Source organism: Xenopus laevis, chromosome 2S (genome assembly GCF_017654675.1).
Source record: "Xenopus laevis strain J_2021 chromosome 2S, Xenopus_laevis_v10.1, whole genome shotgun sequence".
In the NCBI taxonomy this organism is placed as follows: Eukaryota; Metazoa; Chordata; class Amphibia; order Anura; family Pipidae; genus Xenopus; species Xenopus laevis.
In genome coordinates, this window is record NC_054374.1 from 35,816,681 (window position 1) to 35,842,033 (window position 25,353).

A 25,353-nucleotide genomic window follows, 5' to 3' on the forward strand; every position below is an offset into this window, starting at 1 on the left:
ATTTCCTTTACTTTTACAAATCAAACGTGTTTGTGTATATCATGTGTGGCCCCAGACAAATTTTTCTTTTTCCAATGTGGCCCTGCGAGCCAAAAGTTTGGACACCCCTGATCTGAGGTCTTTTGGTGGGATGGTGTCCAGAAGGCAGATCCAGTAGTTTTATTGCTGTAAAAGAAAAGTTTCTTTATCACCACCCATTCTGGGAGTGTTTATAGCTTTCATTACTATGCCTCCCAATTAGCACAAAGGATGTTATTCATTGATAAATCATCATCTTTTAATATCATCATTTTACATATCATCTTTTAATTTTGTTGTATATCGGATGAACACATAGCATGGCACACAAGTACAATCAGCCATTCAGTCAAGACACAGTAAGCATGGATCTATTGCTAATGTGGCATATGACCGCCAAACTGGATTATACATACATCGATTTGCTCTTATAGCAAATAATTGACTTATGGGGCAGGTGGGCTTGGAGAATGTTTAGAAAATGACCTCAGGGTAATGTAGCTGCTGGCTGAAGATTCTATCAATATCCCTAATAAGGGCCACCCGTTCCCTTTAGATCAGTGGTTCTCAAAGTTTGCTAACCTAGATACTCCTGGAAGTCTGGTTTCATGGAAATTAAGGAGCAGTACTGTAGTATTTTGCATTGTCTTGTTCGATATTTTAATGACTTTGAATTACACATTGTTGTAATTATATGCTTTATTAAACCACTTATATGCATATCTTAAAGGACCAGTAACATCAAAAAAATGAAATTGTTTTAAAGTCATAAAAATATAATGCAGTGTTGGCCTGCACTAGTAAAACTGCTGTGTTTGCTTCATAAACACTACTATTGTTTAAATAAATAAGCGGCTGTGTAGCTAGTCAAAGAAGAAAAGGCTCAGGCTACACAGCAGATAAGCTCTGTAGAACAAAATGTTATTTGTTATCCACTATCTATCATGTGTCATATAGCCTTTTTTAAATTTCTGCCATTGCAACACAACAGCTTGTTTATATGAACTATAGTAGTGTTTCTGATGCAAAAATCTGTTTTACTAGTGCAGGGCAACACTACATGATATTTTCATTACTTTAAAACACTTTAATTTTTTGGTGTTACTGTTCCTTTAAGGGGCAGATTTATCAAAGGTCAAGGTGAATTTTCGAATTCAAAAAATTCGAATTTTCGAGCTTTCGTACATTTTCTGTGTACTTTGACTAGGGAATAGTCCAAATTCGATTCAAATTTGAAAATTCGAATATCGAAATTTATCATGTACTGTTTCTTTTAAAAATTCGACTTCAATCATTCGCCATCTAAAACCTGCCAAATTGCTGTTTTAGCCTATGGGGGACCTCCTAGAACCTAGTTGTAGTCAATTGGTGGACTTTGAAAAATGAAATTTTTTTTAGGGGAAAACTTTGATTGCAATTCAAAGCGAATGCGCTATTACTTTGATTCGTATGATTCGAATTCGGCTGAATACAGTTCTATTCGATTGAAAATGGACCTATTTGGCCAAAAAACCTTAATTTCGGTTGGTCTTTTTGAATTCGAATTTCAACGTTTTTCAAATTCAACCCTCATAAGTGTCTGTATTAATGATGTGGTGTGCAGAGAAACTTTCTGTAGTTTGGAGTATTTTCTGGCTCTATTTAAATATATATATATATATATATATATATATATATATATATATATATATATATATATATATATATATATATATATATATATATATATATATATATATATATATATAATAATAGATAGATATGAGACTAATATCAGGTTTGTATTTCCACAATAACTACAGAACTCAGGGTTGCTTTTGGATAAAGTCAAAACCAAAAATGTGGGTTCCTCCAGAAAATAATACAACAGTAATTAAAAAAATACATAAAAGTTTATTACGACATATTATTTTTATGTCCTAATAAACTTTTTTTTTTAATTACTCTCGTATTATTTTATTGAGGGACCCTGATTTTGGTTTTGACTTGATGTATATGCGCCCTTGGGCTGGGGCGAACTGTCCTCCTTTTCTATATTTGATATCTAAAATTGCCTTTTACTTCAGTAGTGCTTGTGCAAGTTAGATGCACCATTCTCTCTTTTTGTAGTTGCTTTTGGATAAACTTACAGCTCTCTAGCAAGGACAGATTTTTACTGAATTACATTAAAGGAGAAGGAAAGCCATGTTATACTTGGGGGTGCCAAAAATTTGTCAATTAGTCAACTCCAAGTGATTGTAGTTACTTAACTGAAACTCGTGGTGCTCGCTGGAAGAAACCCTGGACCGGTGCTAAGCTTTTGGTACCTCCAAGTAAAAATGCCTTTCCTTCTCCTTTAAAGGAAAACTATATCCCCAAAATGAATACTTAAACACAGTGAATCGTACAATCCCAGGGGGCGGCCCTTATTTTTTAAAATGGCAATTTTCTATTTATGATTACCCAATGGCACATACTAGTAGAAAAGTATATTATTATGAAAATGGTTTGTTTACATGATGCAGAGTTGTGCACATGATGCGATATATTTTTATAGAGACCTACATTATTTGGGGGGTATAGTTTTCCTTTAAGATAAGAAACATAGCTGAAGCAAAGCAAATATTAAATCCTACAGATAAAATATATACATTTCTGAGACAGGGAATGACTCAGCGTTACATAAAATCACATAAATCATTGTTAAACATTTTTATAGGTAATTAGAATTTTGTGAGGCTAAATAAATCATACATAAAAGGAAAAATCCCAATAGACAAAAGCTGAAGTTGCATGAGGAGGGGGAAGGGTGAAACAAATATCAAACCTAAACACTGTCATTCAAATGAGGACGCATGTCAGACACTAAACATTTTTATCATCAGATATGCAGAGTGCATAAATTGCAAGAAAAAAGTGTGGGTGCCACCTACCTGCCCAACCCCATTTTGGCACTGGCAATCTGTGGGGTGGCTAGCATGTTTATTTATTAGTATATTTATTAGTTCCTGCTTTTCATGATAAAAGAAGAGCTGACCATCAGCTGACCATTGACAGTAATATGTTAACAGCAATAAAGATGCTACCAACAGGTAGAGTTCATTTTGTGGAAGCCATTGCCGTCCCACCACACTACTGAATTCCTACGGCTAGGTTGTTATACTAACAACAACATCCCTAGTTTTCAACAGTTTATGCCCACAATAACTTTTGTTAGGCCTGAGGCTATGGATGGTGATTAGGGATGGGCGAATTTGACCCGTTTCGACAAAAATTTGCCGCCGGTGAAATGTCGCCAACGCACATTAAAGTCTGTGAGCGTCAAAAAAAATTGTTGTGCGGCGAAATATTTTTGACGCACATCTTTTTTTTTTCCACATGACGCCATACAAATCTATGGGCGTCATTTCTGCGGCAAAGCAAGGCGAAAAAATTCTCCCATCCCTAATGGTGATTCCTCCCTCTGGTGAGGTACCCATAGTTGTGACTATAGCTAAAATCCTTACAGGAACAGTTCAGTGTGAAAATAAAAACTGTGTAAATAGATAGGCTGAGCAAAATAAAAAATGTTTCTAATATTGTTAGTTAGCCATAAATGTAATATATAAAGGCTGGAGTGACTGGATGTTTAATATAATAGCCAGGACACTACTTCCTGCTTTTGAGCTCTCTAAGGGGCATGTTTAAATATCTGTAGAGATTTCTGGAGATGTTACCCATAGCAGTAAACATGCCCCTAGCTCTGATTTAAGGTGGCCATACACGGGCCGATAAAAGCTGCCGACTCGGTCTGTGTATGGGGCCCCCCGATCGAGATGTGGCCGACAGTCGGCCAGATCTCGATCGGATGGGACTAAAAATCCCGTCGGATCGCGGCCGCATCTGTTCATTGACCGCCTGTAAAGCCAACGTTAGGATCTGTTCGTTGGGCCCTAGGGCCCACGATCGGATCAGCCCGACATTGCCCACCTCAAGGTGGGCATATCGGGGAGAGATCCGCTCATTTGGCGACATCGCTAAACGAGCGGATCTCTCCGTGTATGGCCACCTTTAGTCAACAACTTCAAGGGGAGCCACATGGTACATATCTGTTCAGTGAGTTTGCAATTGATCCTCAGCATTCAGCTCAGAATCAAAAGCAACAGGTATGACCCATGCGGCCCCCCTTAAGTCTCTCATTGGTTACTGCCTGGTAACCAGGGTAACCAATCAGTGTAAACCAAGAGAGCTGAAAAGCAGGAAGTAGTGTTCTGGCTATTATGTTACACATCCAGTCTCTCCAGCCTTTATACATTACATTTTTGCCTAACTAACTACATTAGAAATATTTTTTATTTTGCACAGCCTATCTATTTACACAGTTTTTTATTTTACACTGAACAATTCCTTTAAAATCCCTACCCCTCCACCCTTTCATAATAATCTCATTCAATGGGAGGTAGGACAGGAACTTTTCCATTAAAATAGCATCCCTCTTAGTAGCACTGTGTGATGTAATCTTTACAGCTCTCACCTGCCAGCCAATAAACTTCTTGACTATATTTTACATTTTGTTGTCATATAGTGAAATATCCACAACCACTTGTGAATGGTGATGAAGTGGCTGGGTGCCATGAAACGAGTGAGGCGGACGGCTACGTTTTTTGGTATGCTGCTGTAATTTTGGATATTTTAATGTGCTTTAAATGAATTTTCACTTTTTTTACTATTTTAAACTGGCTTCCTTGGTGCCCCGCTATTTCTATCTACTAAGGAAATTGACTCACTGCATGGGATGGCGGTGGACGTGTAGCGCGCTAAAACCTGTGGATGTCCGGTAAGTGCTCCCACTAAAATCTTTGTACTGCACTTGTGAATGGTGGGCTTCTCCGATTTCAAGGATACAGCTAAGGAACAAACTATAATAGTGAAATGGTGTTGAATGGTGACGCGTTTTGCACAGGGCTCCTTTTCATGAGCATTTTTACAAAAACTCTACACACTGTTCTTCGACCGTCGAAAATAAAAAATGTCTTCTATTTTACAGATATTCTTTTGTAATCATTTTATGCAAATAAGTACAATGTAGTACTAGCAGATAAGCATATGGCTTATCATTTGTTTTCTAATTTTAAGCTATGCAACAACTGGGTATAGTAGTAGTAACGGCATGTTGGGCTAATGAAGTGGACAGTTAATAACCAACCTTTATAAATATTTGCTAATGCACTTTTTCAACAGTCATATATATTGAAGGGAATTCAAACTTGTTTAAACCCTTTAATGTATTTAAGCAGGTAAGAAAAGTCGACATGTTTCAAGATATGACTAAAGGGTTTTAAACTAAAGCACATAAAGCTTCTGAAAGAGAGCATTCCAATCATTCCTTTATGGTTCCTTTAAATTAACAAAAACTTTATCTCCAGGTTAAAGCTCAGACTAAATAAACAGGTGGGAAGGCCACAAAGAACAAAGGCCTAGGGCATAGTGACTTTAGGGCCAGCATTTCCCACGTAACAATTCCCCAGTGCCTTAAAAAGTTGAACTTTTTAATAAAGAGCTGCTGCAGTAGCTGCTGACTATATAAGGAGCAATGATTCTACTAAGGCCTCAATCTATTTCTATAACAGTTTCAGTGTTTAGTACTTAATTCTGATAACAAACTCAGCCACAAAAATAAACATTTGTCCTTATAAAGTAAAACGGTGCACTCAAATAATAGTATCCCATTGACTGTACTTAACATTTCAGATTTTCATTGCAAAACACAAGAAGAAACACTTGAAAAAGATATTGCACTGCACTGAAACCATTGATAAAGACGTGCTTTATATTCCGTAGAAGATAGTCCAGCAACCAAGTCCATAGCACAATGTAGTATAAATTAGGCTTCACCTCCAAATCCATAAAACTTGACTGACCAAAGCAACATAGGCACAGATAGAAAAAACTTTTATTCCTTGGAGTGATTTCCTAAAATTCAATCAATTAAAAAAGAAAGCTGTGAAAGGTATTCATGTGCCTAATGCTACACACATAGCATCCCTCAGAACCATAAGTTCAAGCAGGGACTCCAGGGCCCGCTGGCTATGTTTGGTGGGTCTGTATTCCGAAAACGGAAGCATGTGTGTGGGGGTTGGTGGTGGCAGCACAGAGGAGTTTGTAGCTGGGGGCCCTGGGGATAGTGTGGGGGGCCCCGGAGGCTTCAGGCCCAGTGGGTCCTGGGCCCCCCAGGCTGACACTGTGACTGGATCCACTAGTTTGAGAAGATGCTAATAAGTAGAACTTCAAAATACAGTGCCAATTTTGAATGATCTGATTGTTCAGCCAACAGGACAGCCTCTGCTGTAATAACCCTCCCTGGGAACTTCCCTGAACCACAATCACACATAGAGTTATCTCTGTGAAAGATTTATTTGCAAAAAACTGCAGACATATATATACAGTCTATTTACAGCCGTTTTTTACACCGTAGAAGCCTGGTGATGTGTGGTGTATTATCCCGCTGTTTATTACACTGCATAATAAATATTCCCCCTAGAGTAACTATAACAGAACTCCCCTTACACTTACGTGGCCTATACTGGAACTTTTCTTTGTTCCGGGCCCTATAGAGCTATACAGCACTTCAGCAAGTGTGTAGTACAAAAGAGACTGAGCACATGGGACCTTCCCCTGGCATCTATTGGCTAGTCACTGAACTGCCAGCAGAATACTTTTACACAGTAAAGGGAAACAGCTTCCCTTCTATAATTGAGGACCCAATCTAGTTGTCTAAATTATGCCCACGGGACCAAAGGACCTAAAGATGACCTTTTACCCAGGGGTGATCCTGGCCCCTCCGCCACCTGAGGCAGCAGTTGCTGCCGCCCCCCTCCCCCATGCGCTTACCTTTTTGCACCTGAGGGGGTCCACGAGTGCGGCAGAGAGGGCCAGTACGCTAGCGCAGAGAGCGCAGAATTTGAGTTTTGAAACCCGGAAAATCGACTCCTAAAAGTACCAGGAGCGGCATTTTTGCCACCCCTGGTACCTAGCGAGGTTCTGCCGCCTGAGGCGACAGCCTCAACTCGCCTCATTGGCGAAGTGCCCCTGCTTTTACCCTCCTACACGTGACATCAATGACAATGCACAGAAGCAATTAAGTAAACTTTAAGGTAAGTTCCTCTAACGAGAACAGGAAAAAGGTTTTTTTTTTGGAATAGTCAGTCTTTTAGGTTTTTCTCCTTGCCGGCCTTTTCACAGTCTCTCCACTGTCCAAGAAGAATCCAAAACACAAAAATCAAGACCAGCGCCTGTGGCAACAGAAGTTAGAAACTAATATGGTGCAGTATTGTTGTTCAAACAGGCAACACCTAGGGGCACATTTACAAAGCTCGAGTGAAGGATTCGAATTAAAAAAACTTCGAATTTCGAAGTGTTTTTTGGGCTACTTCGACCATCGAATGGGCTACTTCGACCTTCGACTACTACTTCGACTTCGAATCAAAAGATTCGAACTAAAAATTGTTCGACTATTCGACCATTCGATAGTCGAAGTACTGTCTCTTTAAGAAAAACTTCGACTCCCTACTTCGGCAGCTAAAAGCTACCGAAGTCAATGTTAGCCTATGGGGAAGGTCCCCATAGGCTTGCCTGAGATTTTTTGATCGAAGGATATTCCTTCGATCGTTGTATTAAAATCCTTCGAATCGTTCGATTCGAAGGATTTAATCGTTCGATCGAACGAATAATCCTTCGATCGTTCGATCGCAGGATTTGCGCTAAATCGTTCGACTTCGATATTCGAAGTCGAACGATTTTAGTTCCTAGTCGAATATCGAGGGTTAATTAACCCTCGATATTCGACCCTTCATACATCTGCCCCCTGGTGTTTAGTTGTACTTAACTCTAATATTTTTCACTGCTTCCCTTTACAACCTCCGACTGATTAATTAGCACATTCATTACTATTTGTAAGAGCTACTTATTATAACATCCACTGTTTATATTAGTATCTATTTACTGAATTATATGAGAGTCAGCAGTGGAATGACTAGTTTTTGGGCCCCGCAGCAAGATCATTGAGCCCCCTAAAGGTACATTATTAACATAACTTATGGAAAAATGTAGGAAACTTTGGTATCAACCAATGCAGAGCAGCGTGACAGGGCAGGTAGGTGGATAAGGTTTAAACTTAGGCCCAATTCCATTGACCCCCAATAAAATGTCTTCCTTACTAGCATATTACTATTTACATGAACTGTCTTCATTACTAACATATTACTATTTACATATAAACTGTCTTCGTTACTAGCACATTACTATTTACATGAACTGCTTATCATAGAGTAACATCAGCTGTTTGTATTAGAAGCATTATATGAGCATCTCCTACATTAACAGCAGTGGAATGACTAGTTTAACACTACCTGAGGCCCCTAGGCTACACTTTGTACAGGGGCCAGCCCCCCCGACCCTGTCCCCCCGCCCACGCGACTGCCCCGGCGAGCCCCCCTGCGACCCCTGTCCCCACGACCCCACATCCCTGCTACCCTCCCAGCCCATGCTTCCCGGTCTGGTGCCCTGCTGCCCCCAATAGAAGCCCAGTAGCTGCTTTCTGGCTGGCTGGGAGAAGATTAGGCAGGGCGTGTCATGCTGGGTCTGCCTCGGCGCACTGCGGTGACATCATTGGTGCTTGTCAATTCCCCCCAAAGCCGTGCTCGTGAGTTGCGAACATTTTTAAAAAAGATAAGAACAAATTGAAAAGCCCCATGGGCCCCTCAGCTTTGTGGGCCCCTAGGCTATAGCCAAGGTTAGCCTAGGCATTAATCCGCCCCTGCCCACGTCAACATCATTGGGCCCCTAGAAACTCTGGGAACAAGACATTTCCCATGAACATATATTGCAGCTGTTTATTAGTCTCATGGAGCCCCCTATAGGTTTTGGGGCCCCAAGCAGTTGTGGGGTCTATTTCCTCTATAGTTACTTCTGTGCTCTTCAGTAAAATGATTGGTAAGTGTATGGCATAGTAGCTGTGGTCAAGAAACACATCCAACAAGTTCAACCTTCTGTCCCAGCAAAAACCTACCTGCCTTCTCGTTGATTGTCTATGTAGCGCTCAAAAGGTATGTGGCCAAAAATGTTGGTACTCGGTACCGAACGCTTATTTTCATGGGGGGGGCCCACTTTTTACATAAAATCCTACTAGGAGATACAGAACAAGAGAAGAGCTGGACATTTTCCATGTCTGCAGCAACCCACCAACTGACTGTGCTAGATATCATTTACATTTCTACCAAACTGAAAGTGATTTAGTGTTTTACACCTGGGGTTTTCTGGATAACTGTTCTTGCTGTAATTTGGATCTTCATACCTTTAATCTACTAGAAAATCATGTAAACATTAAATAACCCCACTAGGATTGTTTTGCTTCCAATAAGTAATAATTCTATTGGATAAAGTACAATGTACTATTTTGTTATTACCATAGTAATGGAGGGCACACGCAGAAAAATCCAACTGCCTGGGTGCTGGGTGGTAGATCAGCAAGCACATCCACAGCAATGACTCAGCACTTACTTAAAAAAATCTTTTTATTGTGTGCACAATAAAAGGATGTTTTATTTTTTATTTTTAAGCAAGTCCTATGAGTGCTGAGTCATTGCTGTTTTATTATTACTTAGAAAACAAATTGAAAAATTTGGATTTTTTGGAAAAAAAATGAGTCTATGGGAAATGGTCTTTCTGTAATTCGGAGCTGTCTGGATAACTGGTTTCCGGATAACTGACCCGTATGAGGGTACGATAATCCTTTAACCTTCTTCTGTAATACCAGTATGAGATCTAGTTGTCTGGAAAGCTTAGAGTATTATATTAACCCATTCTGTTTAGTGTACAGTTATGGAATCTGTTTTCCAGAATGCTTGGGACTGGGGATTTTCTGGATAAGGGATCTTTCAGTAATTTGGATCTCCTAAGTCGCCAGCGTGACGTCATTCAGGCGCATCGCAGATTTCCTAATGGGCACAGGCTTAACTTCGCTAGTGAAAGAGACAGACGCCAGCGATCATTTGCACTTTATCGCCAAGCGAAATTTTCTCCCTGGCAAATGGACGTAACTCCGCAAATTCACTAAGATGCAGATTTTACTGAATGTTACCTCTTTCGCTAGCCTTGCCTTCGCCAGAACAGGGGAAGTGCAATGGAGTGTATACGACTACATTTTCTAAGTCCCAAAAAACGCTGGCATCTTTTCCTTTTTTCTGAGTGATAGCCTGCAAAGGTCCGTAAAATTTTTTTGGGTAACCGGGTTCCCCCCTACATTTTCTAACATATGGAACATAAACTATACAGTGGGTTCATGTGAAGGGCATTATAACAACTATATTTTATTTATTAAGGTTCACTGCAATTGTGTAATGTAATGTATTTGCTGCAACATATACATCCATTCATCTTTATAATTTCCCATCGTATGCAAATTAGGCAACGCTAGTGCATCTTCGCTTTGATTGCTGAAGTAAAGATATCGAACATTTGCCAGCGTTCGGAGCCCTGGACGCAACTTCGCACTTTAGTGAATTAGCGAACTTACGACTGGCGAAGAGTTGCGATGGCTGCAAAGCCATCGCTGGCAAATTTTCACCTGTTAGGGAATTTGCCCCTAACAATTTGCAGTTTCTCAAGACTAATGACTGGTCTTTGTGTAATCAAGAGCCCAGTATAGATGATACAAAACAGTAACAAGTTCCAAGTAAAAGAGACAAATGAACAAGTATAAAGGCTACAGATTTCTAGACTTACCACAGGGCAAAGAGACGTCTTTTCTGAATACTAACTGGTTACCGATCCAATTAGATTTCCATGGCAGAATATCGCCATCATAACAGCTGGTGAAATTGCTTGCCTTGTTCCATATCCTAAACATGTACAGCTCCCCAATCAATCCCATTGATGTAGAGTTGTTTTTCTCAGGGGGCAGGGGACAGCCAAGCGATATGGTACCTTTTCCTGACAGTTTGGTTCCATTTTCCAGTTTTTGATATTTTTTCATAGTATGATCAAGCATGAATTCCATTAAATTCGTTTTGTTGTCCCATGTAATGCATGCCTCATACCAAGTGCTTAAGTTAAGGGTTTCAGGTATACTTATATAAGATCCAAACATCCAAATGTTGATGCTGCCACTGTCACCTAACAGGCCAAACTCATATCCATCTGCCGGAGAGGAGGTCACATTGTAAGTAAATGCAGTCCAAGGGCCCGAGGAGTTTAGTTTTATGTATGTACATAGAGTGAACTCAGGTAAAGTGGCGTCTAACTCAGTTGTTATTGTGTCCTTGCAAGGTTCCTTGAAAACAACTTCAAAATTTCGAGCAACGTCAGTGTAAGCTGAAAATTAAAAAGTACAAGTTAGCAAGAACAAATTTACATTACCATTATATACGTATATATATATATATATATATATATATATATATATATATATATATATATATATATATATATATATACAGTTCAAAGCTGGTGCACCATATATATATATATATATATATATATATATATATATATATATATATATATATATATATATATATATATACACACTCTCCTGCTACACAACAGAATAATATTACAGTGGGGGTGTCTTTGTGTGTACACAAACTTGGCAGCTTTTAGATGCTCATTTTTTACATTATAGTTTTTACGATTGTTTGTTGCGTAATAAATCAAAATTTGAAAATTGAAGTTTCTCAAACTTTCATTTGAATTTGTGAGTTTTGTCTAAAGACCGAAAAAAAATTCCATCCTTACTAAATCAGCCCCAGCTGCAATTTGCCGATAGTATTTACTGACCATTATTAAAAAAGCAACCACCTTATTGGTTGGTATTACTGGGACACGTGCAAAATGTTTGACTTTTAATACATTATCTCATGTACAGTATGTTTCAGATTAAGAAGCAGAGGTTCCTCGCTTAGCAGAAACCTTTTCTATACAATAATAAAATAAATTTTTTATATAAAAATATAAAAGAAGACTGTGGTCAGTGGGAATTGTCTTAGGCCCAATTTAAGTGATTTTTTTTTTTTAATTTTTCTAATATTTCTTAGTTTGTAGGTCCATGAAACATGATGATTGGAAAACAAATTTGGTGTATTCTAGTGTTTTTCAGTTTTAGTAAATTTTTTTCCAAATTTAAATAAATATGCAAACATTTGAGTTTGGTAAAATCTCGAGTTTATCTTAATGGAGAATTCATAAATTCAAATTTTGATAAATAAGCCTAGATAAATGTTTCTACATCGGGATACTGCAGTGAACAGTCATCAGTCCAGGCTTTTCTCACTACAAGGCACTACACTTTTTTTATTCTAACTCTGGGACCATTTCAAAACTGCAGTGAAATATTCCCTTCTCTTACCTAAGATTACATGTGCTGTGAAAGAAAGAAAGAAAGAAAGAAAGAAAGAAAGAAAGAAAGAAAGAAAGAAAGAAAGAAAGAAAGAAAGAAAGAAAGAAAGAAATGGTGGTGTAAAATAAATGGTATTTTTATAAATAAATAAATTGTCATTGTTATCATTTAGGGGTTAGCAACTAAAAATAAGTTTGACCAAACTCCCAAACCCCTTTATTTACCAATAAAAGGGACCATCTGCTATTGAATTCTACATGATTTCGTTTGGTTTTAGCTGGAGTATTTTTAGATTTTGAATTTTCAGCAGCTTCAGAGCATAAAAAAACTTGAAAATGTGAGGGTTTCTTTCCTCTAAAAATTTGAGTTTTCCCCCCTTTAAACACTCAACCAGAAAAATTTGACATTTAATAAATAGGCACCTTAATGTCCCTTTACCAAAAATACCCATCGTCTGAGAGCTTCTTGAGTATGATACATGACCCTCTTTTTGGTTGGCAAACCCTGTGTTTTATGACTGCCTATAGTTTGAGGTGAGAAGCACTATACCTCCAGTATCATTCTCCTCTTTAATTGGAGGAGGGAGACCCTTGGTGTTGTAGAACCCTTAGCCAAAATCTCAGGATGACAGGGATGGGTTGAAAGTTATATTCAGTATTAATACCTAATATATAAATAATCGCACATTGTGGGCCTTATTTATTTTATCAAAATCAAAAGTTAAATAAAAAAAATCAGACCAAACTAGAATGATGATTTAATCAGGGACAAACTTGATAAAATCGAGTGAAAATTCGAATTCAACTATTTTTTCATATTTTTTTTCCCGAATCACTCAATTTTTTCTAGCTTTTCCCCTAAAGTCAGAATTTTTTAGATTTGTGCCCGAAAAGCCTAAAATAATCGGATTTTCGGGCTGAATCCAGCGCAGACCACAGAAACTTCCAAATAGGATAGGCACATCTCCCATTGACTTATATACAACCTCAGCCGGTCTGAGATGGAGGATTTTCAAATTCGGACTTTTTCCATCCTCGGGGTATAATACATCTCAAAAAGTTCTAGTTTTTTTTTTTTCAATAAAAATTCTGATTTTATAGTAAAAATCGTTTTTTTTTTGCATTCGAACTTTAATAAATAACCCCCTTACACTCACTTTCAAGTGAAGCATCTTGATTCAAGAGTGAGGTTAATGACTAGTGTTACAGCATTGTTGCATCTGGTTAAGGTTTATTAAGTAACAAGCCAGAGTTCAAGAAGTTATGCATTGCGTAGGGAGCCGCACCTTAATACTTCTTAGCTTACTTCTACAGACAGTACAACCTAAACTTGTGTTTGTTAAGAATTTATAGTGAAAAGAATGTTTCAGTGAATAGTGTTGGAGTTTAACCCTTAGGAAACAGTGTAATATGATTTAAATAATCTTACAGCTGCATTTAAGGGGCTATAAAAAAGGGCTAAAATCCTATTTTTCTGTTATTATTCAACTCTCGCACTTCTCAGGTTATTCTTTTTTTTTTACACTCAATTTCTATTTTTTGTTACCTCCATATCAAACATTCCCTTTTGATTCCATATTCTTATATCTATATGTTTCTTTCCCTTTTTCGTGTGTTTTCTTTCCTCTATCTCCAAGCAATTTCTATAGTTTTCCAATTTTTCTTCTAGTTCCCCCTTCTCTTCTTCTGGAATTCTCCTCTTGGCCATACTGACCTCTAACCCCTTGCTTGGTATCTAATATCCACTATATTCTCTCCGCAATTTAGATTTCTGTTTTTGACTTATTAACAGTACAGGTATGGAACCTGTTATCCAGAATGCTCAGGACTTTTCTAAATAATAGATCATACATTAAGGGGCAGATTTGTCAAAGTTCGAATTTCGAAGTGAAATATACTTTGAAATTCGACCATCGAATGGCTATACTTCGACTTAGAATATCGAAGTCGAAGTTTTTTTTACCGAATTTGACCGTTTTGCGGTCGAAATAAAATCGTTCGATCGAACAATTCAAACGATTTCAGCGATCGATCGAACGATTTTACTTAGACTATAAAAAACGTAGAAAAATGCATTATAAAGTCCCCATAGGCTAACATAGCACTTCGGCAGGTTTAATTTGGCGAAGTATTGAAGACCATCGAATGGCTATACTTCGACTTAGAATATCGAAGTCGAAGTTTTTTTTACCGAATTTGACCGTTTTGCGGTCGAAATAAAATCGTTCGATCGAACAATTCAAACGATTTCAGCGATCGATCGAACGATTTTACTTAGACTATAAAAAACGTAGAAAAATGCATTATAAAGTCCCCATAGGCTAACATAGCACTTCGGCAGGTTTAATTTGGCGAAGTATTGAAGTTGAAGTTTTTTTAAAGAGACAGTACTTCGATTATCGAATGGTCGTATGTTCGAACGATTTTTACTTCAAGTCAAAGTAAATTCAAAGTCGTAGTATCCTATTCGATGGTCGAAGTATCCAAAAAATTACTACGAATTTTTTTACTTTGAAAATTCCCTCGAATTCACTTCGACCCTTGATAAATCTGCCCCTAAGTCTACTAGAAAATTATTTAAATAATAAATAAACCCAACAGGCTGGTTTTGCTTCCAAAAAAGATTATATTCTAGTTTGGATCAAGTACAAGGTACTTTTTCATTATTGCAGAGAAAAGGGAAATCATTTTTAACATTTGGATAAAATGGAGTCTATGGGGGGATGGCCTTTCCATAATTTGGAGCTTTCTGATTAATGGGTTTCTGGATAACATATCCCATACCTGTATTACAGGTTTCCCTTGACATGTTACCTGGTACATTATATTTCTTCTTTTTTGCTTTCTTCTTTATTGCTTTCACCCATCTGCACTCTTCTCTTGATCCTAATTCTATTTTAGGTATGATAACACCACTATTGCCCATGACTATTTCTGCAAAATGTACAGTAAGTTACCTATGAATACTTAAAGGGGCACATTTAGTATTGGTCGAATATCGAGGGTTAATTAACCCTCGATATTCGACCGTCAAAGTAAAATCCTTCGACTTTGAATATCGAAGTCGAAGGATTTACCCCATTTCGTTCGATCGAACGATTAAATCCTTTGAATCGAACCATTGGAAGGATTTTATTCCATCGATCGAACGATTTTCCTTTGATCAAAAAAAGCTAGGAAAGCTTATGGGGACCTTCCACATAGGCTAACATTGGTGCTCGGTAGGTTTTCGGTGGCGAAGTAGGTGGTTGAAGTTTTTTTTAAAGAGACAGTACTTAGACTATCGAATGGTCGAATAGTCGAACGTTTTTTAGTTCGAATCGTTCGATTGGAAGTCGAAGTAGCCAATTCGATGGTCGAAGTAGCCAAAAAAAACTTTGAAAATATTTTTTATTCTAATCCTTCGCTCAAGCTTAGTAAATGTTCCCCTCAATTATACTATAGCTCTATCTTAAATAAGTGTTACGGCTCAGGTCCATATCGCTATGCCAGTAATACAGCAAAATTACTTACCTAACTGTGGAATGGCCAGAATAAATAATGAAAAACATAGTAGCTGAACAGTCTTTAACTTTGCTGGTGAAAGCTTTGCTTTGGTATTCCTCATGTGCCACGAGTCACAGACCACCATCCTTAAAAAAGAAAACATTATTAAGAGCTTATAATGAACATTTAAAATAGCAGTCCTTTTAAACAATTAACAGCATGTTAATAAATGGCAAAATGTATCAGTTATGCCTTGATTCTTATACAGGTATGGGACCTGTTAACCAGAATGCTGGGGATGAGGTTTTACGGATAACAGATCTTCTGTAATTTGGGTCTACCAGAAAGTCATGCAGATAATAAATAAACCCGATTAATTATATCTTGGATAAAGTACAAGGTACTGTGTTATTATTACAGAGAAAAAGGAAATCATTTTTAAAAATCGGAATTATTTGCATAAAATGAAGTCTATGGGATACAGCCTTTCAGAGATCGCTTTTTAGAGCTTTCTGGATAACAGGTTTCCTAATGGATCCCATCTTGGCAAAAACAAATGTTTTGTTCTGAGGGCAACTTTTAAATTACTTTCTAGAAAAATTCAGTCAGTATATCATATGTATAGAATGCGTCACCATTTCCTCCAACGATTCACTATCAAGCAAGCATGAAGTGCCAACAATGCATGCAATTACATATACATGAATTTAGAATAGAAAAGGTTACTATTTAGCCATCCAGAGTAGTCTTATCTGTTCCATATATGTGTGTGTGTGACTCAAGGGACTTCCATGGGACAGGATAATATAATGGGTAAGAGGTGGCAGCTTGAGAATTAAAGGAAAACAGCTCATATGTAAAACCCTGCTTCATGGAAATAAACCATTTTCATCATCATCATCATCATCATCATCTATTTATATAGCATAATTATACAATTTTCTGGTAGTATGTGCCATTGGGTAATCATAAATAGAAAATTGCCATTTTAAAAAATAAGAGCCGTCCTCTGAGATCGTACGATTCACTGTGCATACAAATGTAGCACACCCTTGAGTGTGCTTTTGGCTGTGTATTATGGCTGTGTGTGACCAGGCTAAACTGCTTGTAATGTGCCCCGGACCCTAGTGTACATGTGCGACTACCTGCAACTCCCGGTTCCTGGTGTAGTTCAGCGCAGCAGGAGATTCAACCAGGCAAGTTTCTTTGCAATAACAGAACTGGTTTATTTAAAAGGGAACAGTTGCAATGAAGTAATTCACCGGCACTTAGATGTCCACAAATTAATAGTGATAGGATATTGTTAGATGATAATAATCCCTCTAGGAAAAACAAGGTGCTCCAGGTGAGCTAATCCACAATAACCGTCGTCAGAGTAGCAGCAATAATAGACTCAAAACATAATTACCACTGGGAATTATCCCTGCTGATAAAGCTTGGGTTTTTCAGCCTGGGGTCTTCTATCTTGGTACCGGACTTGGTCCTCACCTCACCCACTGTTATGGGGTCTTGGCACCATATCTAGTCCTCAACTCACCCACTGTAGTCCCTGCTCTAGTGGTTTACATACCACGGGGTCCTAACCCTACTACTTCTCCTCGTTGGAGCGGAAACTAATCACTACATACCCTGAGCCTCTCTGTTGTTCCTAGAGCAACTATGACACAATCTGTCTATTACTATATATCTCTATCTATCCTTAACACCGGCAGCCCTGGACCTGTAATTCCTCACAAAGAGGCAAGGCCCCAGGAAAGACTCTGAACACATGGTGCTAAACCCCTTTATAATTTATACTGCTGCCACCTAGTGGACAAAAGGAAAAGGGACATAGCTGCCTGAATTAAACTAAAGGACCATTAGGTGTCCTATTACCAAGGGAAGACTGCCAGAGTTAAAAGTACCCAAACGTACACAAACATACGAAACAAACCATACATGTTAGGTCACATGAGCCAATTAACAGACAGAGTTCTTCTTCCCGTTACAGTTAGAGCTGCAGTATTTCTGGTCAGGTGATCTCTGAGGCAGCACACAGACCATCACAAAATGGTGGTTCAAGGCAAGAGATGTAAAAAGCCAATATTTACTTAAATATATTTAGCAGTTTGATAAGATTCTTAATATGCCACATAATTTGATATAAACAGATATAATCTGTTGCTTAAATATTCCTTATGGGGGTATAGTTTTCCTTTAACAGTTTAGACATCAGCATGCTCACTTACAGAGCCATCCACACACAAAAGCCTCTGTATGACAAGAAAAAGAAGAAGCAGGAAGGATCATATCTGGAATGGCAAATGCCAGCTACTATTGCTCAATTCTACTGCCCGTTTATTGTGCTGAGTTAAAGCTATGGGTTTCTGTACTAGTAGACAGAAGAATTCAAATTCAAAACAACACCAACAAAAAAATAGATAAACACTGGTTACTATCAAAATCTTTTTGTTTAAGTTTCATAATTCCTCCCACTCCTTTTCTTTATTAAGTAGCCAGAGAGTTGCAAAGAGCTCAATTGCAACTAAAGAATCATTGATCCCGCCATACTTGTTCTGTCTAGCGGTAAAACAAGTTTGCTAACCTTTGCATAAACCCTGACTGTTCTTTTTTTGGAACAGATAAAACATGTACAAATCCATGACTACCTGGAATTAATAGTTTTGTTTAACTGGTCGTCAGAATATACACTGGCTGGATTATAGCCATTTATTCCAAACACGTATACCATGATCAGGCTTGCATGCAACCTTCTATTTAACTCCTCCCTACCATAGCCTGAAGAGTACTTCTCTAATTTTATCATTTTTTGCAGTGGATGTGCCATGTTCAAAGTGAAAGATAAAGACATAACATATAAATGAATCCCTTGGACCAGTGATCCCCAACCAGTAGCTCGTGAGCAACATGTTGCTTTCCAACCCCTTGGATGTTGCTCTCAGTGGCCTCAAAGCAGGTGCTTATTTTTGAATTCAAGGCTTGGAGGCAAGTTTTGGTTGATTAAAAACCAGATGTACTGCCAAACAGAGTCTCCTGTAGGCTGTCAGTCCACATTGGGGCTACCAATAGCCAATCACAGCCCTATTTTGGCACCACCCAGGAACATTTTCCGTGCTTGTGTTGCTCCCCAACTCTTTTTAAATCTGAATGCAGCTCACGGGTTAAAAAGGTTGGGGAACCCTGGACAAACAGGATAAACATTTGTTCTGTCACACACAAATGGATGAGAGCCAAACATATGTGCAAACACACATCACCACCTTCTGGCCAAATCAGTTGATAGTATAGCCCCTTGTTCAACATGAGTTCAATGAGTAGGGCTTGTGCTGAACACACACGAACAATGTTTTTTGTTATTTCTTGAGCTAAAAAGGGCAAAAGCTAAAACCTAAGCTGCTCCTTGTTTGGTCCTTGCTAGGTAGACAAATTGAATACCAATATAGAACACTCTACATTTGTTGTGACTGTTCTGTTAGGAGTCCATTATGCAGGAGGATTGACTGTGCATTGTTAACATAAATTCTTTCCTCACAAGGACCATACATGGAGTGGCATTTGTAATTAAAATAGGCAAGGAGTATGTACATCACAAGCCCCAATTCATTCACTCATGCATAACAAATGGGTATATAAAAATGCATTGCTGTTCATCTTACAGGGCCAGGACAACACTAGGCTTTTCACTGGTTGTGTTCCTACCAGGCTAATAAATGTAACTACCTCAACAGTAGTATTTTTTTTAATGATACAGGCTCTTTACTCCATTTGGAATTCAGCATAATGGTAGTCAACTGGCAGGGCCATTAGCACTGTGAGAGTAATCCAGGGAATTTTCTGGATACAAGTGGTATGTACAGTATATAGAATGGCGAATTGTAGAATTTGTAAAAATCTTATTTTTGTTTGTGGTGTCTAAAACACAAATAAGTAATAATCTGTAAAAATACATCAATTAAATAGAGGTATGGGATCTATCAAGAAACCCATTATCTAGTAATGATTTATTTATGTCTGGAGTCCCATTTCCCTTAGGGCCCTATTTAAAGGGATACGGTCATGTGAAAAAATGGTTCAAAACTCATCAGTTAATAGTGCTGCTCCAGCAGAATTCTGCACTGAAATCCGTTTCTCAAAAGAGCAAACATATTTTTTTTTAGATTTAATTTTGAAATCTGACATGAGGCTAGACATATTTTCAGTTCCCCAGCTGCCCCCAGTCATCTGACTTGTAAGTTGGAGTGATATCACCCCCTCCCCCCCAGCAGCCTAACAACAGAACAATGAGAAGGTAACCAGATAGCAGCTTCCTAACACAAGATAACAGCTCCCTGGTAGATCTAACAACAGCACTCAATAGAGAAATCCAGGTCCCACTGCGACACAATCAGTTCCATTGAGTAGGAGAAACAACAACCTGCCAGAAAGCAGTTCCATCCTAAAGTGCTTGCTCTTTCAGAAAGCAAATGACCAGGCAAAATGACCTGAGATGGTGCCTACACAGCAATTTTACAACTAAAAAAAAATACACTTGTTGATTCATGAATGACATTTTAAATGGTAGAGTGAATTATTTGCAGTGTAAGTGGGATATTTATCAAGGGTCGAAGTTCAAAGTTAAAAAACTTTCGAACTTCGAATTCAAAAAGACCAACCGAATAGAGGTTGAAGGTTTTTGGGGGTCGAAGTGGTCCGTATTCAAATCGTACGATCACTCTGATTTTACAAACTGGAAACACAATCAGTATATTTCTTATAAATTAGCAGTGAGAATAAAGTGCTCAGAGTTTCAAAACACAGTTGGGATGAGACTCTGAAGAGCTTCCAAACTATTACTGTTCAAGTTTTTAAAAAGTGGCCAAGAAGGTATGGAAAACTATGGAGCAGCAGTGTATAGAGAGAAATATATATGAGACTACAGGCAGAGCACAAACACAGTCCAAGCTGCAGAAACATTTCACAGCTCCATTTATGTTATTGCCCTAAATTGGCTACTTGGCATGAGTAAGGAATAGATGGGTATCTCATTTGGAGCTGTGTGTCTTTGAGCTAGAAGAGGTTATATTAGGGTAGTTCCTAGTGTGAAGTTAGGTTAGATACTAGCATATTATACGGTGTTTATAACATATTATAAGAGTGTATAGCAAGAGTGCCTGGGAAAGCAATCTTAATTGTATTTAAAGACAATCTGAATCACAGATGTATTCCTTGGCTTCCAAATAATGTCAATCTTTTGTGGTGAAGAAAAAAAAAATAAAAACCCTAAGAAGCCAGCGACTCTAGCTGAGCAACACAAACAACTGTATTTACAATGTTCTCACAGGAGAAATCAGACCATTTATTACACTTGGCCTGCTTTCAGTAGACGTTTCTATACTGACTTTGCGTAGTAAACACTGGCACTTTTCCAGTAAAAATTGTTAAGAGTGAAAACAATCACCGCAGAAAATGAAAACTAAATACAGTCTGACACAGCTGGTTATTAAATGGTTTGAGCAAACTCTTAATAAGAGGAAAGGTTGGTGGATCTAAAATGTAATGAAAAATACGAACTTCTCCGTTTAAACAGTATAGTTTTATAGGCTTCCAAAGGATGCTGGTAGGTGTCTTCTTCCAAAAGCTGATTAATCACTGATATGAACTATCTAAAGCAGAATATGTGATATACATTGCAAAACATACATACAGTATATAGTGACTGCCTAATGTTTTCTGTATGTGTTAGAACAATGCATTTCTTAACTTTCTGCGAACGTATGCTGTCAGTTACAGCTCTCTATAGCACTCATGTCACATTCGTTATGATGAAATAAATTTTAATGAAAGACAGAAACCAGCCAAAGTTTGGCACACCCAAATGTTAGTTTCAGGGCATGTGCCAAAGCAAACAACCTCCAAGATTATAGAGCAGAGGCTTTGGCTGAAAACTCATAATAACTCCACATAATTCTAACTGAAAGGAGCATTTCTGAATGTATGTATGGTGGATCTAGCAGACCTGGCAGGATTGAAAAAAAAACTATGGTTCATCGTTGTCCTTCTAATTTTTGTAAAGGGAATACAATCATAACATTTGAAAAGGATTATAGTTTTGGGACATGAGAGCAATCACATATAAATTCTGTAGCAGAATGCTATTAAAGTTGAGGGCCGGATAAAAGACTTTCCCCCAAATGTAATATTTGGCGTTATCGCAGCACGCATTCGCACTTTTACATTGCAATTAGATTGCGATTACATTGCGATTAGTTTGCAAATAACATTTGCACTGAACAGCGACTACAGACACGACTCATTAAAAAACCAAGCGCAATATAAGCAGTTTGCGATAAGAAGTTTTATTACATTGATAGCGCAACAGCGCAATAGAGCGCAATAACAAAAGTTCGCAAAGTGGAGGGAAATGGCGGAAACAGTCGCAAATGTAGCAGAACAGTCACAAAGCGAATTATTACATACCCACTCTCGCGCGCAAACTACTCGCAATTCGCTTTGCGAACAGTTTATTCTATTGTGCGTGATATTACATTCCCCCGTTAGTGCCTTAAATGTTTCTAAGTTCTCTGGCCCTCTGTAGTGTTACTTTGTGGCAGCAACTATTATGGTGGCAGATCACCAGATGCACTTTATGGAATTGTGTTGGTGGCTAGTTTTGAAGTGCCAAATATTTGTTTATGAAATGTAAAAAGGCAACTGCCTGGACTGTGTCGAAAGACACTTTAAGTGTATCTTATACTTTGCCCGAGGCATCTTTTTCTATTGTCCAATCAGCAATTCAATCAGGCGGCACTCCGGATAAAAGAGGAGAAGTTTATTGCAACAATAGGGTTAACAACATCACCTTACGTGTATCGGGAAAGACTCCTTTAATCATAGGCTAATATTTTTCTTTTGGCCCAAGGGGTTTTGTAAGGATTTTTGTCTGCAACGTGGATGCTGCTGGAGAGCCTGAGGTAGTAGGCTTTAGTAGGAACCTTAGACAGGAGGCCTCAGTAATAATCTTAGGCAGGAGGCCTCAGTAAAAACCTTAGACAGGAGGCCTTTGTAGAAACCTTAGGCAGGAGGCTTCAATAGAAACCTTAGGCAGGAGGCTTCAGTAATAACCTTAGGCAGGAGGCTTCAGTAGAAACATTGGGCAGAAGGCCTCATTAGGAACCTTAAGCAGGAGGCCTCAGTTAAAACCTTAGACAGGTGGCCCTCAATAGAAACCTTAGGCAGAAGGCCTCTGTAGAAACCTTACGCAGGAGGCTTCAGTAATAAACTTAGGCAGGAGGCTTCAGTAGAAACCTTAGGCAGGAGGCCTCTGTAGAAACCCTAGGCAGGAGGCTTCAATGGAAACCTTAGGTACGAGACTTCAGTAGAAACCTTAGGCAGGAGGCTTCAGTAGAAAACTTAGGCAGGAGGCTCCAGTAGAAAACTTAGGCAGGAGGCTTCAGTAGAAAACTTAGGCAGGAGGCTTCAGTAGAAAACTTAGGCAGGAGGCTTCAGTAGAAAACTTAGGCAGGAGGCTTCAGTAGAAAACTTAGGCAGGAGGCTTCAGTAGAAACCTTAGAGGTAAGAGGCCTCAGTAGAGTACCTAGGCCCTTATAGATCCTGTCATAGGTAGTCAGTGTATAGTGAGCAATTCAATGCAAAACCAGGAGGGACATTACTAAGGAAACATCTGTCAGCATAGGGACATGCAGTACAATACATTCCCTGAGAAGCAGCATTGACTCATGATTACAGTGCGGCTAAATAACTAACCTATGATAAGAACTGTGTGATTTCCCCATCATATATACTCAAGCTATGTCATTGCTCGAAGGAATGTACCTTTCCTTTATTTTTGTTTTATTTTTGTAGTTCCTGTTCAACATGTCAGAATTAAAGATAGGCTACATGTCACATATAAATAAACTCCTACCCTAATTATGTTGGAATGCTTAGTGCTGTCTTTGCAAGCAATAATACTCTGATCTGTAAGTGCATAGACAGTTTCCTGTCTAATACTCAGGTCAGTGGAAAGGCAATTGTGAGTGCTTTGCCTTTTGTACGAGAAGCTGGAAATTTTGTGGGAAGCAATTGCTGGCAGTGGCGTAAATACCTGTTACTGGGCCCCAACGGCAAATAAATTTTAGTGCTCCAAACATATTTAGAGGTTGTCCGGTTTTGACAGTATATATTGAAATTGCTGATTAATTATTCTCATGGGGCCCCCTATACATTGGAGGGGCCCCTACAGCTGCAGGGTCTGTTTCCTCTAGTTACACCCCTGATTGCTGGCAATTATTCTGTGTGATTGCCCTTAATATGCTATTCCAGGAATTTGAGTTCTCTTGTAACAGTGATTAATTACATTTCTTGTTTTATTATTCGTGTTCATTGTCTTGAACATTTTAATAACAATTAACTTTAATGTATCACTGTAAAATCTGCAGACTATCAGTTTAAACCCAGAAGATCTATTCTTATATAGGGCTATGCAGCTGCTTAGGGTGCAGCCTTTGTGAACAGGGTGGGAAGAGACAACTGTTAGGCACCCCCAAGTGATTGTATTTACTTACCTGAAACCCTGGTCAGTGCTCCTATCAGCAGAAAACTGCACTGGCTCGGGGTAATACTTCCAGCGTCTTCTTTCTTCAAATTTCACAGGGAAAAGACGCATGCGCAGTAGAACGAAATAGCCGCCTTTTATCGTTAAAGTTTGGCTTTTCGCTCAAATCTCCCGCATAGCTGCCCTTTAATAACTGGGCATTGTAATGTCCAATCTACAGCCTACGTGCCATTGAATTAGAAGATACAGAAATGTTTAACCATCATTGTTTTTTTTTCTTTGTAAGTTATGAGAATATAGATGGCATAGCACAGAAATTCTGCCATAGAGAACTGGAATCTGCTTTCCTACTTGTCACTGATAAATGGCTAGTGATAATATCTATCATAAGTGACTGACCCACTGGAGCTATTTATATTAACCCTGGTCGGCTACTCCCCCCCCTCCGTGTGTGTGTGTGAGCGAGTGCATATGGCCCATAATAGAAGAGAAGGGAGGGAGGCAGGGTCGGACTGGGGGGGGTCAGGGCCCACCGGGGCTGCTACATCAGGTCCCTGCACCCCCAAAGGGCCCCCTCCCCAGTTGTAGCAAACCCCCTTCTCCCGCCCCCTCGCCAATGTGTACCTACGTTACACATTGTGTGGAGGTCAGGAGCGGAGGGGGAAGAGGTCCGGCTCTGTGGATCGGGTCTGGACTGGCAAGGCCCACGAGGGCCCAGTCTGATGCTGGAGGGAGGGGAGAGTAATGAAGGGGGAAGGAAGGGCAGTGGAGGGAGGTAGGGGGAGTGACAGACGGAGGGAGGCAGGGTGAGTGATAGAGGGGAGGGGAGGAGGGAGTTGAGAGCAGCAGAGGAGTCAACCCGGACTAGGGGAAGGCAGAAGACCTTTGAACAGGTACCTGCCCAGTGCCCTTACATTGTTGCGCTCTAGGCAGGTGCCTCCTCTGCCTACCCAGGGCCAGACTGG

At 39.0% G+C, this 25,353-nt stretch overlaps 1 protein-coding gene across 3 annotated transcripts in view; it reads right to left on the bottom strand.

The window, feature by feature from the left end:
* The window catches only part of adgrg2.S (adhesion G protein-coupled receptor G2 S homeolog), a 73,729-nt gene that overhangs the window by 39,913 nt on the left and 8,463 nt on the right, over positions 1-25,353 (bottom strand). For 2 of the 3 annotated variants that reach the window (XM_041583648.1, XM_041583647.1), the window contains 3 exons: positions 15,883-16,001; positions 10,759-11,346; positions 113-165 (listed from right to left, as the gene is read on the bottom strand). In XM_041583648.1, coding sequence (XP_041439582.1) covers positions 113-165; positions 10,759-11,346; positions 15,883-16,001 — 760 coding nt within the window. The remainder of the gene's footprint in view (positions 1-112; positions 166-10,758; positions 11,347-15,882; positions 16,002-25,353) is intronic. The other variant, XM_018249086.2, reaches the window with a different exon arrangement.